The sequence below is a fragment of the Podarcis muralis genome, chromosome 2, assembly GCF_964188315.1.
Source record: "Podarcis muralis chromosome 2, rPodMur119.hap1.1, whole genome shotgun sequence".
Classification (NCBI taxonomy): domain Eukaryota; kingdom Metazoa; phylum Chordata; class Lepidosauria; order Squamata; family Lacertidae; genus Podarcis; species Podarcis muralis.
In genome coordinates, this window is record NC_135656.1 from 81,009,938 (window position 1) to 81,027,942 (window position 18,005).

The 18,005-nt window shown below is 39.2% G+C and overlaps 1 protein-coding gene across 5 annotated transcripts in view; it reads left to right on the forward strand.

The window, feature by feature from the left end:
* CACNA2D3 (calcium voltage-gated channel auxiliary subunit alpha2delta 3) overlaps positions 1-18,005 on the forward strand; it is a 487,740-nt gene that overhangs the window by 334,107 nt on the left and 135,628 nt on the right. For 4 of the 5 annotated variants that reach the window (XR_013391978.1, XM_028719075.2, XM_028719076.2 and 1 more), the window contains exons 14-16: positions 1,764-1,781; positions 13,127-13,198; positions 14,354-14,434. Coding sequence is in view for 4 of the 5 variants with exons in the window: in XM_028719075.2 (XP_028574908.1) it covers positions 1,764-1,781; positions 13,127-13,198; positions 14,354-14,434 (171 nt within the window). In the remaining variant the exon portion in view is untranslated. The remainder of the gene's footprint in view (positions 1-1,763; positions 1,782-13,126; positions 13,199-14,353; positions 14,435-18,005) is intronic. The other variant, XM_077924924.1, reaches the window with a different exon arrangement.

The window sequence follows — 18,005 nt, forward strand, 5'->3', positions numbered from 1 at the left end:
GTAGAATATTTAAGGAAGAGGTCAGCAACTTGTAGATTCCAGCTGGGAAGTATTTTATCAGCTGTTCTCTTTGGCTAATACTGATCTGTGTTTTTACATTGCACGCAATGCATTTTCTAATTTTGTTGTTGTTTTCTGTCTTCATCTGATGCTTCTAATGAAAGCACTTGCTGCTGACGCGGTTTCTTAGGGGATCAGATCAAGACAGGCACTTCATGCTTGGAAGTTAATTGAGTTTGAATGAAAATACTAAAGGATTGGTGTGTGGGGGTGTTGGCGTGGGGGGGGGGGCTTGTAATTGACTCTACTGGTTAATGCTCAGTTTTATTGACAAAATACCAGGCATAGTGGCTACCCTCCTACCCCTGGAGTTGGGACTATGCAATGTAGTTGTTTAATCTAGCTAGTAATGTGTGTGTAGGGATGGACAAATCTGTCCCTTTGGATTTCTTACTTTTCCAGTCTCAAGTTCGGTTCACTCCATTTCCACATCACTTTGCAATGCTTACTTAAAAGCTCTCACAAAAACCTGTATGTATTTTCATACACATTGCGCATTTCTGTATGCATTTTTTTCAGGAAGTTTTCACCAATATGATGCTCTTTTGCACATTGTTTTCATTAATATACTTGGTGTGTGTGCGCACTTTCCCTTAAAATACACCTTTTTGTATACTTTGGTGCACTGTGGAACTACATTGCAAAAACGAGAGTAGTGCAAAGTTTGAAGGATAGCTGTGTTTCAAGTCATATAACGGTTTGGGAAGGGCAAGTTAAGTACGCTCATATTAAAATGCAAGCCATTTTCTCCTTCATCCCTATAATGTATGATATACAGTTGTAGAGCCCTATTTTGGATTGTTCATTTGAGTCGTAGCTCATGGTATACCTGATGAGTACATCTATGTGGACTGAATCAGCATGTCTTCTTTGGGAGTAATGTAGGCAAAGTTAAGCATTTCAGTGGCGTAGTGACTTCTACAGAAGGGTCAAATATTTTCTCAGCTCTCCTACTGAAATCTCTAAATCATCTCTCACACTGATTTCAGTGACATAAATTAGTGTGTAGCTTTACACTGGCGTATGCCTTTATTTAGATATCAACAGCAACTTTGATCGGTTTGGAAGTACGTAAGACAAATGGCACAGATTTTACTGTTCTTGCAATTCAACTCTCAAATAATTGTGACAGTTTCAGTAGTAACAGTAGCATTCTGCCATTTAGTAGCATGAAGCTTTCGTTTACAAAATCATAATTGTGTCTTATGCACAGGCACTCAAATGCAGCTCATATTTGTGTTTAAATATGTGCACACACAATTATGAATGTGTATTTTGAATGGTCCATTAATTGGAATGGATCTTAACTGTAAGAGGGGCCTTAAAGTTCCAAGAAAGGCCTTTTAAATGATGCAGTTACCTCTACGTTGAATTATATTTGTGTACAGGAAGATGGAACTTCACAATTCAAGTGTGATACCATATCTTTTGGGGAAACCATCCCTTTCCTCTAGCACTGCAGTGTTTTAACAAATTGCATAGTGCTAGTGATATTTAGCAGAGAAGCTGTCCTTTCGTTCCTCCTATAGTCCCATGTTTATGCAGCAGAATTGAATTAATTGGAAATATTTCTCCTGTTACTTCCTCTATTTTTATTAGCTTGGTGATTTTTTTAAATTAATGAAGCAGCTAAACTCACGTTAATATATCACATCAATTATATAATGATGGCTTGTTCTATTTTGTTCTTGTTTTTTTTCCAGCTTCCTCAGGCTCAAAAGGTAAACTATTTTCAATCAATACTTATTCAAAAGAAATCACCAACTCTTCATGTTTCCACAGTGTCATGAATATGGTACAATGGTGATCAGTGAAATGCTTTACAATGTCACAGCTGTAATGAACTGGAGAGCATAACATTGCTTAAATCAAAGCCAGGCATTGTAAGCAGTCAAGTCACCCACTGAGAGTTACAATCCAGGCACAATGTGAGAGCTATTTGAACAAAATGGACATGGAGTGGACTGCTGAGTTGCACAATAAAGGATCCATTTTGTTATCACTTTGAAAATAATAGACAACCATCAAATGGACATGGCGGTTACGAAGAAGCCATCCCTAGGCCATTACATTCCCCACCGGAGGAACAATGGGATTCATGGCATGGCTATATCCTTTCACTGGTCCCTATTGTATTGTCTTATCAGAAGCCTCTCAGTACATCTAGCATATGGTTTGTCCAAGGAGGTTTCCATGCAACATGCTCTTGTTGTTGTACAGCTTCTGCTTTGATATGGTATGATCCAGAGCTACCCCATTGCATTTCATGATATCACAAACAACAATTGTGGCCAGCACAACATATCACTTGATGCCTGTTGCATCATTCTTGTATAATTCACAAATATAATTGAAACACACATGTGTATATACACACACACGCACTGCTACAGTTTAGAATGTCATTGTGTTATTAGGGGTGCGGCATTTAGCCTCCCAGAATTCCTGTGTGATTACAACAAAATAGCTTTGTCCCTCGCATGTCTGTTTTACCGTAATTATTACTAGATCAGCAGACTTGAATGGAAAAGTCCAAGTGCCCCTTTGTTTGTGTGCTCAGCTGGATTTTTCCTGCCATTATTGAGCAGGAAAGCCTCCCTCGCCACTGCTGTTTTTCACTTTTGTTTCATGAAGCAGCACAAGTTGTTTTATCGATGCAGAGAGAATAAAGTAGCATGGTATGGATAAAAAAAGTCAGAGTGGCAGAAAACCTTTGGCATGGGAGAGGCGATCTTTAAGCTTTTCCTTGCCCTAGCTGCTTCTCTCCTTGAGGAGAAAAATACACAGGCACCCACTATATTTTCTTCTGCAGGGGCAAGCAATTATAATTTTAAGGGGGGGGTGGAGAGCTTACAGGGACATCTTTAAGCTCCATTCCTCAGAGCTGTTACTTTGATCATTTGGAGTAATAAAGTTAAAACACAAAAACAAAAATCTTTCTTCTGCCTCACGTGTAGCTTGGCTCCAGGTCAGAGCCAATGGCTGTAGTTTAGATGGTCCAATTACAAACACAGGGTCACACATACTTGGAGGCCTCCGTGTTGTTTTCTGTGAGGAGAACTACGCATGCAAGATAATGGTCACTGAGTACTCAAATTGTCACTGAGGTGTAAACCGCTTTAACTGTTTTATGGACCACCCAAGGAGCTTTAGCTTTGGGGTCGTATCAAAATGTAGTTAGCAAATAAATAATACATTGAGGACCAAGAACTTTTCAATGCCAAATCTATTCCAACCCAATTATCAGTGCAAAAATAACTATGGTCCTTTGGTTTCTAGTTTCCAGAGCAAGCAAAATCATTATGAAGATGCTTGCAGCTGCAATTCTAAATGCTCATACAAGAGAACAAGAACTAATGAACGCAGTGGGACTTACTTCTGCCTCAACTTTGTAGGATTGTGCTGACCATAATCTTTTTAAACTCCCGAAACCCATTTGTAAAGGTTAATAGCCTTTTTAGACTTAGCAAAAATGTGGCTTCATTATCCTCCTACATTATTTAGTAAATACAATTTTTGGTTAAACTCTTCTACCAAAATGCTCGAGCCCCTTTTTAGTTGTTCATTCAGTTCAGAATAACCATCCACAGGAGGGCGGGGGGAGGGAGAATACTTGAATTGGAACATCTGTACTGCTTTTGAGGGGGCGGAGCCTGTCACTTTGGTGTGCTTATTCAGTATAGAATGAACAGATGAAAGGGGCTTTTGTGTACAGTGTCAGTGATTTGTTAGGACTATTACTAGAGTTAAGGCAAAGGCAACCAAGGTAAAAGCACTATGTCAGTTATGGGCATATGATTACCAGTTTAAAGTAGCGGTGGATATGATTCCTATCAAGAGTATGCCAATATCATGCCACCAGTTCCCAGCTCTGGAGTATATGCTGTTGTTCATTGTTACAGATCTACAAGACTTCCATATATTCTCAAGCACAGAGTTACTAGCGCTAGGTTCTAAAGGCAGAATTGTTGCTTTCTTAGCATCTCAAACGCCAAGGAATAAAATCATTTCCTTTAGGTATCACTGTGGTTCATTCTTTGAACCTCTTTTTAATGCCAGGAACAGCCCTGTTAAGTATGAACTCATCGTTAAGCATATGCACAGTCCCATTTCCAAAACATTGGGTAACCACAATCCGCTCCCCCAGACGTTGTTAGGAAAATGACCTGCAAGTCACTAGGTGCAATTTCCAGGCAGCCTTGGGCCCTGTGCTGGGAAATAAACAGGGAAATGAAAGAGGGATATAAAAAGTGAAAAGTATGAAACCATAATAGGTGTTGGAGATATCTTGCTGCAATTTATCCGTGTTTCTCTATAGTTGACTTGGAACAGCCTTCAGAAGCCAGTCTCCCTTGTGATATTACAAAACTGTTAAGGGATTCCATATTGTAATAGTTATTCTTTTCTCATCAGTCAAGTTTATTGTCTCAGTTCTACTTCATTCTCTTGAATAGCATCATAATTGTCTTTCAGTTATTGTTGCAAATCTCATAGTTAGTTTTCATCCCACAGGTTTGGTTTAAAATGTAATATCGCTGCTGCTTATTCCTAGGCTTAGCTCCAGCCTCTTCTATGGTTAGCAGATGTTGGATGCAGTCATGGTATTTTTAGCACTCCCACCTTAATTTGCATAGGTTTTTTTCAAGGCACTAGTAGCATCTACCTTCACTCATTAGTAGAAATCCCTTTTTGCTCAATAAAAGAGGTTGCTTGCATATGCAGTAGCCCCATTCCTTGCAACTTGTCTGTAAATGGTCATTGGTGATATATAAGCAGTTGCAATGCTAAGGACATGCAGCATAAATTGGATGCACAGTGTATGTGTGCCTATCTAATGGCTTATCTGGCTCATGAAGTCAAACAGAAATATTTACAGAGCTACATCATCTTCTTCAGATCTGTATCAAGCAACAGGGAGTTGTTTGATAGCTAACATGAACTTGGTATGAAATTCTGAGTGGAAATGGAGTTTTGTTGAGTGTACTAATTAGTTCCCCCCATTCTGAATAACATGGAGATGTTTAACATTGAGACTTTCCCCCCAACGTACTTAAGCATGATGAGAAGTTTTCAAATCCATTTGGCATTTGTTTGTTTGAGGAAGACCAGTGCAGGACTGATGATTGTCTTTGTGAATGACTTGAATCAATGCTAGTGTACGCTTTGCCATATGGTGTCTGAACTTGTACTGTGTTTTTGTTGGAATCTGTGTATCATCTACAAATGTTTTCTGTATAAACATTTTAAATGGTCATGTCACTTTAATCTTCAGATGATTCTAGAATAATAATGTTGCCATCCAACTTTACTTTTTAAAACTTCTATCTCCCTGAAATCTCATATCAACTTTTAGGGATTGTGTGTGGTTATTTTTTGTGGATATAAACAACCATTTTGGCGTCAAGTGGCAGATTCTCTCTTATGCTCCTATTAACTGTAGACTTCGAAGTATTTATTGCAAAAATAATAATAATACTGAAAATGGTTTTAAGTAAGCTAACTACTATAAATTCCTACCAGATACGAATCAGTGTGCATGTTATTTAAAATATGGATGCCTATATGCAATGGACATTGGTAGAAATTCAGGACAAATTGACATTTACCAGACATTTAGGCTGCCAGCAAGAAATGTAAGAAAATTAACAATGTTGCATTCAGTGTTAGTACTGCTAAGAGTAAACTCAATGAAATTAATGAACGTAAGTAACTAATGCCCATTAATTTCAGTGAGTCTTCTCTGAATAGAACATTGGATGCAACTCAAAAGTTCCTTCAGTAACAATGTCATCTTATACAGGAATGCTCAGAAGTAAGCCCCATTGAGTTAATGGGACTTCTAGGCAAATGTACATAAGGTTAAAACCTAAATGACCACATTTCATTCACATTTCTATAATTTATTGGTAAAGGGAACATTTGTCATGCCCCGGCGACTCAATTATTTCTGTCATTCAACAGAACATCTGAAGAATAACCAAGTGCCTTCAGTATAATCCATTTCCATGATTTATCAGTAATTGTCAACATTTATCAAACATATTTTCACTAGAACAATCTCTCTGTTGGTATTTGTTACCAAACTTTCTGTGGCATTTCTTATAGTAATGGCTGGAAGCATTCTAGAGTCATCTAAAGGTTAAAGAGAAAAACAGCAGAACTACAGCAACAGGTGGAAGTGTTACTTTTAAAAATTATGACTACCATAAAAAGAGAAGAGATGTAGCTAGGACAGCAACTTGCTCACAAATTTTACACAAGCTTAACAGTATGGGGCAATCTTTCAACTTGTAACCATCTGTTATTTTGTGAAGTTCTGTGTGATGTTTTGGTCAGGCTATATAAACAGTTAACATTTGGTACAGCGTAAGATGCAAGACAGACCTCATATCTACAAATGCATATGATTAACTGTACTACTTGAAATGAACACAAGGACATAAGAGTTAAATATTGCATGGGGAGTTTGTAAACAGAGCGAATGTCCGGTGTGCTGTTTCACACAGCTTTCTATGTGGAATGGCACTGATCCTTTGAAGGGGTTACTGTGGCACTTCTGAAACATAAGAATTGAATATGAGTTTTAGATCACTATGTAAGAAGAGACATGCTGTAATAAGATCTGGACTTGTCCGAATAAATTTGGTTTTTGGGTGAGCCTTCCAGGCTTATGATGCCATAAATAAAACCCCAAATAATTAATTCAGAGAAGCAATTAGTTTACTCTGGGCTTTGAATCTGTGTATTTAGCCCTCCTGATTCCTAACCTATTCTGTTCCTCAAGCATAAGCTACTCCTGTGTAATAGCCCACTGGGGCATTGTTTTACTTGCTTTGTTGAAACAGCAGGCTTCAAGCTGTGTTATCTTATTCCTGTTGCGAGGTATTTAGTACTGAGCCTGTATGAAACAGGAGGGACTATATATTAGCCATAGTAATGAAAGAGAGTCAGCCTTGAAAAAATAATTTTGCTAAATTGAAAACATTGTTCCCCCCTGCCCGAAAAGTTTCCAGCAGCTTCTTTTCTCTTTGAGTCTTAACTTATTTGGGCAAGGCTTGCTGTCCTTTTATCTTGACACTATTCTGTTTCCAAAAAGCTAGACACATCATTTATCATTCGCTGCTTCATTTACTTTTTCCTACTTCAAGGTGCTGAATTACAAGGAAAAAATGGAAAATTTGCAACCCTGATATTGCCGTGGAAATGCATCAGCAATTTTTTTTTTTTTTAGCATTTTTATTAAAGTTATCTAAAAAGTTAAATTGAACCAAATGAAGTACAAAAGAACAATATAATGGTGCAGTAGCTATTTATGGGTTGTTGTTTTTCTGGAGTGCTGCTTATTTTCTTTGCAGTGCATTTAAACTCTTTTTAAAGCTAATGCCTGTGTACCTGGAGGAGCATCATGATCACACATGACCCACACCTAATTTCCAGATGTTGAGCATAACATCAGCATAGGTAGATCCCAACACATGTAGACTCTAATCACTGATCTGTATATCGCAAAATTGAATCATACTGGATCACATTATTCATGCCTATATTGGGTTCTACACATGTAGGCCCCTATGAAGAAGTTGTACGATCATCACAGGATCAGGCTGTAACTAAAAGTAAATCTGATTTATTTATTTTCAGGGGGGGGGGGAGAACAGCTTTTTATTTTTCAGTTCTTATTATATTACATGCACAGCATCCTGAAGCCCCCCATGCTGGAGTGCCTGGTCTCTTGTGAGCCTGTAGAATTTGACTATTCTACTATGTTAAATGCTGAACTGGTCCTTTGAATAGTTTAAAAAAAAAATAATAATCTGGTGTTATAAGAACCTCAAAAGGAGAGTAATATAAAGCCCAAAGTTCTATTTCTCAACCAAAAACCCACACTTCCTCCCCCTCCCTCCCAAAATCATTATCTCTTAAGAAGTTTCCTTCCATTTAAATTTTGTGCATATCATTTACAATTAGGAAATGTAGATGTCTCATGAAATGTAAAAATACCCCTTTGCAATAGCACTTAAAAAGAAATGGCAATGTGTTTACCTTTAAAAATCAAAGCAAATGGGAGTGGGACAATCTGGACTTCATTACTGGGTTTAATTTAATTATTCTTGCATTTCAAAGGACAAACACACACCCTTCTATTTGGAGTAGGAATTCTGAAGATCTTAAAAATAAATTCTATTATACACACACACACAAAGGAACAGTTGGTATTAACACTGACAGAAACAAACGGTGGGTTGGGGTTTTTTTGTATTAGAATTTCAGGCAAGACAACGTGCACTAACCTAGTGAAATACACTTGTTGTAAAAGGTCGAACTTTTGGGCCAGTTCACACGACATGATTTGCAGGCACAAATCTTGTAAATGATCTCTGGCCTCGGGAATCTTGACGTCTCCACCAAAATGCCTCATACTGTGGCCATATCCCTGAGAACTGCACCAACATGTTGGCCAGGGGGTGGGGAGCTCCCTTCCCACACAATACATCTCATACTGCCTGAGCACAGTGCTTGGAAGTCTTTGGGCAAGCCAAAGCAGGAGGCTGTCACCCTGTGTGGAGAGCATGTCTTCCAAGCGTAGTGTGAAATGTTTCTAGAGTTGGTCGTGTTAGAAGCGGAGCATTCGAAACCATTCTTTACAAATAAAACCAAGAGCACAATCCTTTCCAAATGAGGTTTGGGGATTATTGCTCCACCTGCCTTTCGTCAATCCCTGCTTCTACTGTGAACTGTGCCCTCTGTCCAAGAAATAGAAATTAATAATAATAATAATAATTCTATCTTGCGTGGAATTTGTAAAATTCTGGACCCTTACTTTATAAAACTTTGCACTTGGTTTGCTCTTCTACTTTATTAAAATCCTGTCTAGAACTAGCTTATTAAACACCTTCAGCTATATAGTACAATAACTTCTAGGAAGAATAGAATTAATAGGCCAGGAATATATAGCAATGTCAAGGATGGCTAAATTTTATATTACATTAATCTTTGGGAGGAAATTCTCTGATTTGGTCACCAACTCATAAGTTAACAAGTTCCATTAGGAAAAGTGACTCAGCTCTGCTCACCCATTTATGTAAAGAGAAACATTCAGAAAGCTTGATGCAATGTCTGGAAGACTTGCTCTGTTTTTTTAATTTCAATTGCTTCTGCTTTGTGGCTTCCCTCTTCTTACATAATATGTTAATGTTTTCCCTAACATAACAATTAGAGTTAAGCTGGAACGTTTCAGGAAGGCAACCATGTTAACCTTATGGTATCTTAAAGACTAACAGATTTATGGTGCAATATATAACTTACTGTGGACTAGAAACCACATTTTTTTTCAGATGCTTGAAGCATCTTCTGTTGACCAGGTATAAAGGATAGGAATGGAATGCCTCATGAAACCAGTAGCAAAGTGTTGTGGAAGATGGACATATTACCTCACTGAATTTCTGAAAGTTTTTCTGCTTCCCTGGAAGCCATTGTATTCATAGTTGACATGGAGAAGCACGTCTCAGTTCCTGTCCTTAAAGGCCTAAGTTATCTTTGCCTGAGATAACCCAAGGGCATCTAAGGCTGCAGCCAACCTCTGGGGCTGGAGAACAGTGTGTCTTAATGGAGCGGCAGTCCTTCAGTTCATGCTGGCTGAGGTGGAAGACTGGAAGGAGGCAGGTATATCACTTCGCTAGCCTGAATACTGCCAGTAACACTTCTGCCCACTTACACATTGGGCTGGTGGAATGGAGAATTCTGTATAAGCAGCACTCCCCAAGCAGAGGCTGGCACAACTAGGTGGAGGGACACCCTGCCTGATGCAAGGGGGATTCTGTTTGCAACATAAATAATCTACACCAGCCAGTGCTGGATTTATGTATAAGCTAAACAAGCTATAGCTTAGGGCCCCACTCTCTTGGGGGCGGTGGAGTTAAAAGTATTTCACTATTAATATACTTCTTAATTGTATTTCAGTTCAACAATTACTTTGAGGAAATACATATTTTGTTAGGTGCAAATGGCTTTAGATACCTATTAGGTCCATAGCATATACTCTATACCCTATAGCATATACTCAACAAAAACCAGCGACAATTAGTTGTTGACAAAGGACAGCTGGACATATAAAGGGCCCCATTACCTTCAGTAGCTTAGGGCCTCATCAAACCTAAATCCGGCCCTGACACCCGCCTCCGCCAATCTGGTGCCCTCCAGATGTTGTTGGATTACAGTTCCCATAACCTTCTCTGCAGTATTATCTGTCCTGGCTGCTACTTCTGTTTTCTTGCTCCTCTTCACTCTTTTTGTATGCTTGCCAGCTTCATTTCTATACACTAATCTCAAACTACCTTCCAACACTATAAGCCAGCCGGAAAGGCAATATAGTTCACTACATTTCTGTTTCCTATATTAACTAGGTTTCTTCTTCCTTCCCACTCTTAAGTTTCAGTTTCTTGAGTTTGTATTTTCCATGATATTTTGCATCCCTGGCAAGAACAACCTTTAAACAGAAAGTAACCATTTTATAACTTAAAAAGCAAATGCATAATGTCTGAACAGTTTCGTTCATGTTGGGCATTCCTTTCACAATGTGCTTTCCAGTTCAGAAAATAGTGATATTTGGCAGCTGTAAAAACATTCAATCTGATGCATTAACCATTTAACATTTTGTCCTACTTCTCTGTTTATACAAATTATTAATAAATATGTTGTTTGAACCCATGGGACTCCTTTACTAACTACGTTAAGGCTCTTGTCTTCAGAAGCTAGCTAATTTCCACTTGGTTTATTACCTTTAAAAAGTATTTTATTTTAGATTTAAACTTACACGTGCTTATGATTACATTATTTCACGATAACAGAATTCCTATGGATTCCAGTGGAACATACCAATTAAAGCATTTGTTTGTTTAGGCATTTGTTGACTGTCCAGGAACAACATTTCTTGGGTGGTTCACCACCTTCAAAGAGAAAACAACACCCTCCAGCTTCCATTATGTCTTGGCTTTGTTTTTTGCCTAATTATATCAAAGAGCCATTTAATAAAATGGCTATGAAAGAATTTCAAAAATGAATAGTTGGATTCAGAATTAAGCGTACATAACAATGCTGGCAGCAGCAGACGTGCCTGCTTTCTCCTCTGCATTGCAGCCTCCTCAAAAATGGTCCATCAAGGTTTGGGGGACCCTACTGAATGGGTAGGCTGCAGCATGGGCAGATGGGTGATCCCCCCCAATCAGGCAAAGGCAACCCCAGAGAGTGGGAGCTCTGCTTGTGAAATACACTTTTGACCAGTTTTTCAGGATCCTTCCTTCCCCCTCAGCCCTCCCCATGCCACAGTGCACCCTGTTTCACAGGGAGGAGGAGTGGAGAAATCGGTTCCACCAGCCCCGTTATAGATGCTTAATTCTGGAGTCAGCCCATAAATTCTATTCAATCCCTACCTGTCAATCCGGTGTTTTAGCTAAATATACATTCTGCTAAATGTTTGGTGTTTTGCTCTTGACTTTCTAAAATACTTCGAGGTATGGCGTTCTCTCAGTGGCAGTGGACTGCTTGAACAATTGTTTCTCCCTGGGGAAATGGCAGCGTGTTTTGATAGCTCTTTGTATCTGTAAACTATCCATGCCAATATACATTTGTAAGACGGCAAAACTCTGCATCCACCAAAAGTGCTGTGCTCCAGGACACTGTGGGCACGCACCTGAGTGTATAACCCACATGCTTCCTGGCATTACACCCTGGAAACCTCAGCCATACTGTCTAGACCCATTGTTGTGCTCCTACAAGTGATGTCACTGTGGCTGGGAGGGAACGCTTCAACAGGCCCTGGCTAGAGGGGATTGAGGGATGTGTGGGAATTGTGTGGGAGGGAAGATCCAGAGATAATTTTTTTAAAATTCCAAACATATGCTTGCCCCCGATCACAGTTTAGTGCATGTGTGTGTGTATGTGACTTAAGTCTGTATATCCTGTCACCGTGTTAATCTGCCACTTAATGTGCTTTGTAAATAAACAGTATATTGAGTAGTAATCCATATAAAGCAATTCTTTATATGTGTACTTTGTTCATAAGAATACATGAAAGGCTATCGTATATTAACTATTAATGCCTCAACTCCCACTGACTGGCAAAACCACATTATACCAGCTTTACAGGTAAAAAAACTTGGAGATATGAACTTTGAGATATGAGGAATCATATAAAGACTTAGTTTTATATTCTTCCAGGAACAGTTTCGCAAACAGTCAAAATTGTCCATCACAAATCTACCGGGAGTGGGGGAAAATATGTCCCCGTTTTCCTAGTCACAATCTTAATATGTGGTTGCCATATGTTTGGTGACAACATAGAATTTGATTGTTTCCCAATGCTGGGGCTGGATTTGGCCATGGGAAAGCAGGAGGTAGAAAACTGGCTCAGCCACCGAATAGCACTGTTTTTTCGCTATCAGGGAATTTGCCTGTCATCTGTGTTTGCATGAGCTATATGCAGTCTGTGAGCCAGGAGTTCACGGAGGTCAGCAGCATTTGTCGTACATGATCTCTAACATAGCTGCAATGCATCGGAGATTGTGGAAATGACTATGGCTGAGAGCCATAAGCTCTCAACTCACTTCTTACCAAGCTGGCATGAAAGCCATGTAAGAAGCAGCCCAGTGGAGTGTAGGTATTAGCCCAAAGGCTACCGTCATCTACTACCATCAGAGTGTTCGTCCTGCAAAAAGTTGTAAATTGGATCCCACGAGAAGTGGAAATGTAAAGAAAATTAAGGGAGATTTGTCTGAATACAAAAATATTCCATACATATCCAACAGATGAGTAAAAGATTACAGTACTAGATTTCTCTTTCTTTAAATGAAAGATGATTTCAACAACACCTTCCGATAGGCACATGATTTGGACTGAGCCTCACTCAGATGCACTAAAAAGCAATGCAATGCAGGTTGCCATGGGCTCTTAAACATCATTTCCATTAATCAGAAGATAACTTCTTTGGATGCTTTCATAGCTATGATTTGATAATGGTCCCATCTCATATTGCTCTGTATTAATATCTCTTCTTATTTTTTAAATGTAGCTTGCAGACGATCAGGGATTGGTTTTGATGACCACTGTTGCCATGCCAGTATTTAGTAAGCAAAATGAGACTGTAAGTACTCACACCATACACCAGCCATGTGCTACAAAATCAGCACAAATGTGAACGTCTTGATGAAGCTATGCATTTCTCGACTGTTGGTATCCTCTACCTTTCCCCCATAAATGTGTACTTGGTGTTAAAATAAATGCCATACAACATACTTAGCAGCAAAGAACTGAAAAGTAAACTTTCAGTGGTTCTTGAAATAAAATGCATGGTCCCTTTTTAAGAAGAAGCACACATTAAAAATACAAATATCAAGGTTTTAAATACTGTTTAGCATAGTTGGGGTTTTTTGGACATCAAATAGGATGCAATCCAGGTAAAGCTAAATATTTTTTTATTTATGCTTGGAAGCTATTGGTTTCAATAGGATCTAAGCACCCCAATCTTTCCCTGAATTGTTCAGATTTGCAACACTATTGTATTGGGCGCACAGCAGCCTACTGTTCAAGGTGGAATAGATCACAGGTAGGAAAAAGGTAACACATGTGCACCTGTAACCAATTTTACCATAGAAATTTCCTGCAACAACATGTGGACATGTTTGTGCATAAGATACTGTACATCTGTGCACACAGACACAAACATGTGTGCTTTTGCTGTCACTGTGGTTTTTCTGATTGGAGCAAATGTCTGTAATTATTCTTTTCTTAGACTAGTGCTAGTGTATATATCCAGAAATATTTCTACTATATTTCTATAATAGGGATCTGGGGTTTTTAAAATCTATTTCCATTTTATATTTCCATTTACCTTGCCCTTCACATTTAATTCTTGCTTCCTGGGCTTCGCTAGCTATTTGAAACAGAAGATAAATTGCATTTTTCTATGCCATATTTTGTCTGGATGGGGCTTCCTGAGTCAGAGTGTTTAATTGAAAGCATCCTTATCAGCTGCAACTTTGCACACAACCTTTGATTTTATTTCTAGGGTAGGGGAAAGAAGACATCTATTGATTTTGTTTGTGTGTGTATTCAGCCAGATTAGCTGCAGCCACCCATAATACCTTGTCAAATAGTTGGAAGAATTAGCTAGTTATCGGCGGTGCTCAGTGCAGTTTTAATCCATATGGGAAATACTTATTGACTGAATTACTGTGCTCTAACTGTAATTGTTTGTTCCAACTAATCTGCATTTTTTCCAAACAATCTTTTAAAATAGAGATCGAAAGGCATTCTTTTGGGAGTGGTGGGCACAGATGTTCCAGTGAAAGAACTTCTAAAGACTATTCCAAAATATAAGGTAAATAACATTTTGATTACCAGTTCATTGTATTGACTTAGAAGCAAATTACATTTATATGCTGCAAAATATCTATTGAATCCGGATATGCTTTTCTGCAAATGAGCAAGGGAAGGGGCTTTTCTTAATGTAACACACAACCATTGTGCAAGCAAAGAGAAGTGAAATCCAACTGTGTGGTTCTGCAGCGCAAGTTCTTGTGCAATCTCTTTCACAAGGCCTTGTACAACATTTGCCAGGCATTGCTCCAAGTGTTGCACACCATTCCAAGATGTGTTCATGCTATAAATCATGTGCTGAGCCTTCTGTTATTTGCAGAATATTGTCAGTGCTATCATTTCTTCAACGGGTGTAGCTCTAGAGGGGGATCCAACCCATATTATTCAAACAAATTATTTATTGGGTGTGCTTCTTATGTATAATAAAGCCAGTCTAGGTAAGCTTTCTTCACAGATCATTCCCCCCAAAATGGAATCCCAGATCTCTTAATACCTTAGATATTCCTCAGTAATGTACTATCCCTTTTTCGGAAATGGCTACATTTCCCAAATCCTTTAAAAAGAAGTGTGTTGTTGTTTTTAAGAAACCCTTCAAAACTTTGCTAAGCGTATCCTAAAGCTCCTGCATGATCATGATAATAACTTACAAGCCCCAGACCTCGCTTTCTGGAAACATCAATTTGCTGCACCACATGGGATGTGAGAGCGAAGCAGACCCAAATCCTTTTAGTGCTGCTTCCGCTGTAGGGCACTGCCCAGTTGTGTGGCTACCACTGCTCAGGAACAACCAGTGCTGCCAGTGGAGCTTAAGAAGCAAAACCAGGCAGCAGACTGTAGGGAAAACTCTTAGGAAAGATACTTAAGTTTGCTATGAAGGAAGGTTAGCTACTGGTTGACAGGGCTGGGAAGGAATTTCACGCACATTCACAACTGGTGTGGGTCTTTGACCTTCCTCGTAGCAACATTTGTGTTCTGATGGTTGTTGTTCATTATTTTATATTCCACCACAACTCATTATTGCAGGTGGAGAGGCATTGGGTTGAATCCAGAGCAGGGATGAGCACCTCTGGGAGATCCCCTTAAGGGATCCTGGGTGGTGCTTCAAGGCCTCAGGGAGGTAGCACACATACTGCATTCCAGGCTGTATGATAGGATCATGGTATCAGTGCACACAGTGGTTGGCCTGCAAGTCATGCAACGTCCATCAACAGCTGCCTGATAACTAGATCCCATCCTATGCCACGCCAAAACTCAGTGAGCTGTAACCAATAAAGTTGTGGCCTATCATAACCCACACAAGCCTATGTGTGGCTTTTCCTCTCCCACATTCCACACTGCAGGCTGAACAATATATCACTGACTTCCTCTTGCTTAGCCAGGCTGCAAGAATGACATAAGATATTGGGCAAATGAGAATTTTAGATTCAAGTCGTTGCTATGCAACTAATGCACTCCTTTGCTTGTAAAACTATAGACAAATATACAAGAGGACAATACAGCAATAGCCGCACGCACGCACATGCACGCGTGCACACACAAACACATATTAATTGTTGACTTAAGCAGTTCATAGATTCCAAAAAAAGCTTGAGTTTCTCAAACACATTTTTTATCTTCTGTAAGATTTGTGGCTATCTATCTTACTGGAGTTTGAATTTGGGTATGCAATCACAATTATTGCCCAAGGTTCTGAATTAGCTACAAAGCAGTCTTGAGGAGAAATTCTCATGTGTGATTTGGTATCTTCAAGGTTTGCTGAGGTGAATAGTAAGATCTAAGGCAGCACATTACTAGTTTGGGTTCAAACTGTAGCTAAATAAGGACAGGGCTTTGGCAGTAATAGTAAATTCTTGCATCACAATTTTAAGTCTGCCAATGTACCTTGTGCAATATAGTTGATAATATATGTGCCAAAAAAGTACAGTACCAGTTTCAAGTGCACTGGACTGGAGTCCCTTTTCATTGTCCTTAGCCATTTCCTTCAAAGCAATCTGTACCTGATTATGCACCACATTGTATTAGAAATGACCTCAGTTGATAATTTTCTCTCGCTGTGTGTGTGTGTGTGTGTGTGTGTGTGCAAGTACAAGTGCACACACACGATGAGGGCTGTTCAAGGGCAGGTCAGCTGTCAACCTCTTCGTACCATCAAAGCTGTGGCTCTTGAATTATGTTGATTCCCTCTTCAACTATAGTCCCTCATGCCCCATAGCACACCATTTCCCTGACCTTCAAGAGCAGCTTTTCAGGGCCATGGGAGAAATGGGAAAGCGATGGGATGGAGAGGAGAGAAAACCCCTATTTTGGAAGCAGAAACCTGTTTATGCTTCGCTGGATCCATCCCACCATCTCCCTGGTGGTATATAAGATTGATCCTTACATTAGAATGAACCTTATCTGAAGAGTGTGGCCTTTCATATAAAGTAATGTGACCTTTAAGCTAGAGAATGTCTTGAGAACAGTCACAATTGATTAAGAGATGATTTGGGCAATTTTAGAAATAAGTTGTATTATGCACTGCAAAACACCCCCCCCAACCCAGCAGGTTTAAAACTATTTCCGTATTTGATCAGCCTTCCCAGCGGTAAAGCTGTGTTGTACAGAACATCTGCCAAAGCTATCAGCAGCGGGTTTTTTCCACTAGGGGACATTTTAATGACTAGACATCAGTGATTTGAAGATACATTTATTGCAATCAATGAGGGCAGTCAGCTGTGTAACAGAAGCATTGTCAAAAGGGGTAGGATTGCTATTGAAATAAGTGCAATGCTAAATTTGATTATGCATGTACTTTCAGGCCTAATACAACACTACATTGCTCTCAGATTACTTCCAATATATCTCGGAGGTTTGAAAGTGGAAATTGTATGAGCCTCTGAGTTAGAAATAGTCCCTTTTTATGCATATAGTATTATGTCCATCTATTATTATTATTTTACTCTCTTGATCACAGACAGTAAGGTGCCTAGGTCCAATTACCAGAGTCTCCTGTTGTCTTTCAGTACTGAAGTGGTTTAAACCAAATCAAGGTTTTTCCTTCTCTCCAATAAGTTTAAAACAACAACTTCCATTTTCCATGGAAAATAAAGAGCAGCACATCTTCTGCACTTGCTAATTATGTTTTAGGTTCCTCCTTTCTGATAAATCATATTGCTCAGTTAAGTTTGAGCAAAGGAAGCAGAGATGCGTCATTTTTCTCTTCCTTTCTGTAAAGCCAAAGTTCTGCTGCCAGTAGAACTGGACAAGTTTGCCCTGCCAAAACCCTGGGGTGTAAATGGTAAGCATCATAGCCCAATCCAGGATATTTTAATTTAAAAATCTGAGGAGCCCTGAGCAGGCATATTTGAAACTCCTTCCCTCATTTTAATTTAGTAAGACAGCTGGATTTCTCGCAAAGCACAACAATTGAGATTTCACATTGAGCTCAGTCATAAGCTCTGTCAGTGACAGCTGTGCCGGTTTCTGGGAAGACTGTATTTGGGGGGCTTTCCAAAGGAACCACAGAAACTAAAATAAACAAGACTTGCTTCCATATATTCTAAGGAGGGTCACGGAGATTGAGGGGGCAAGTA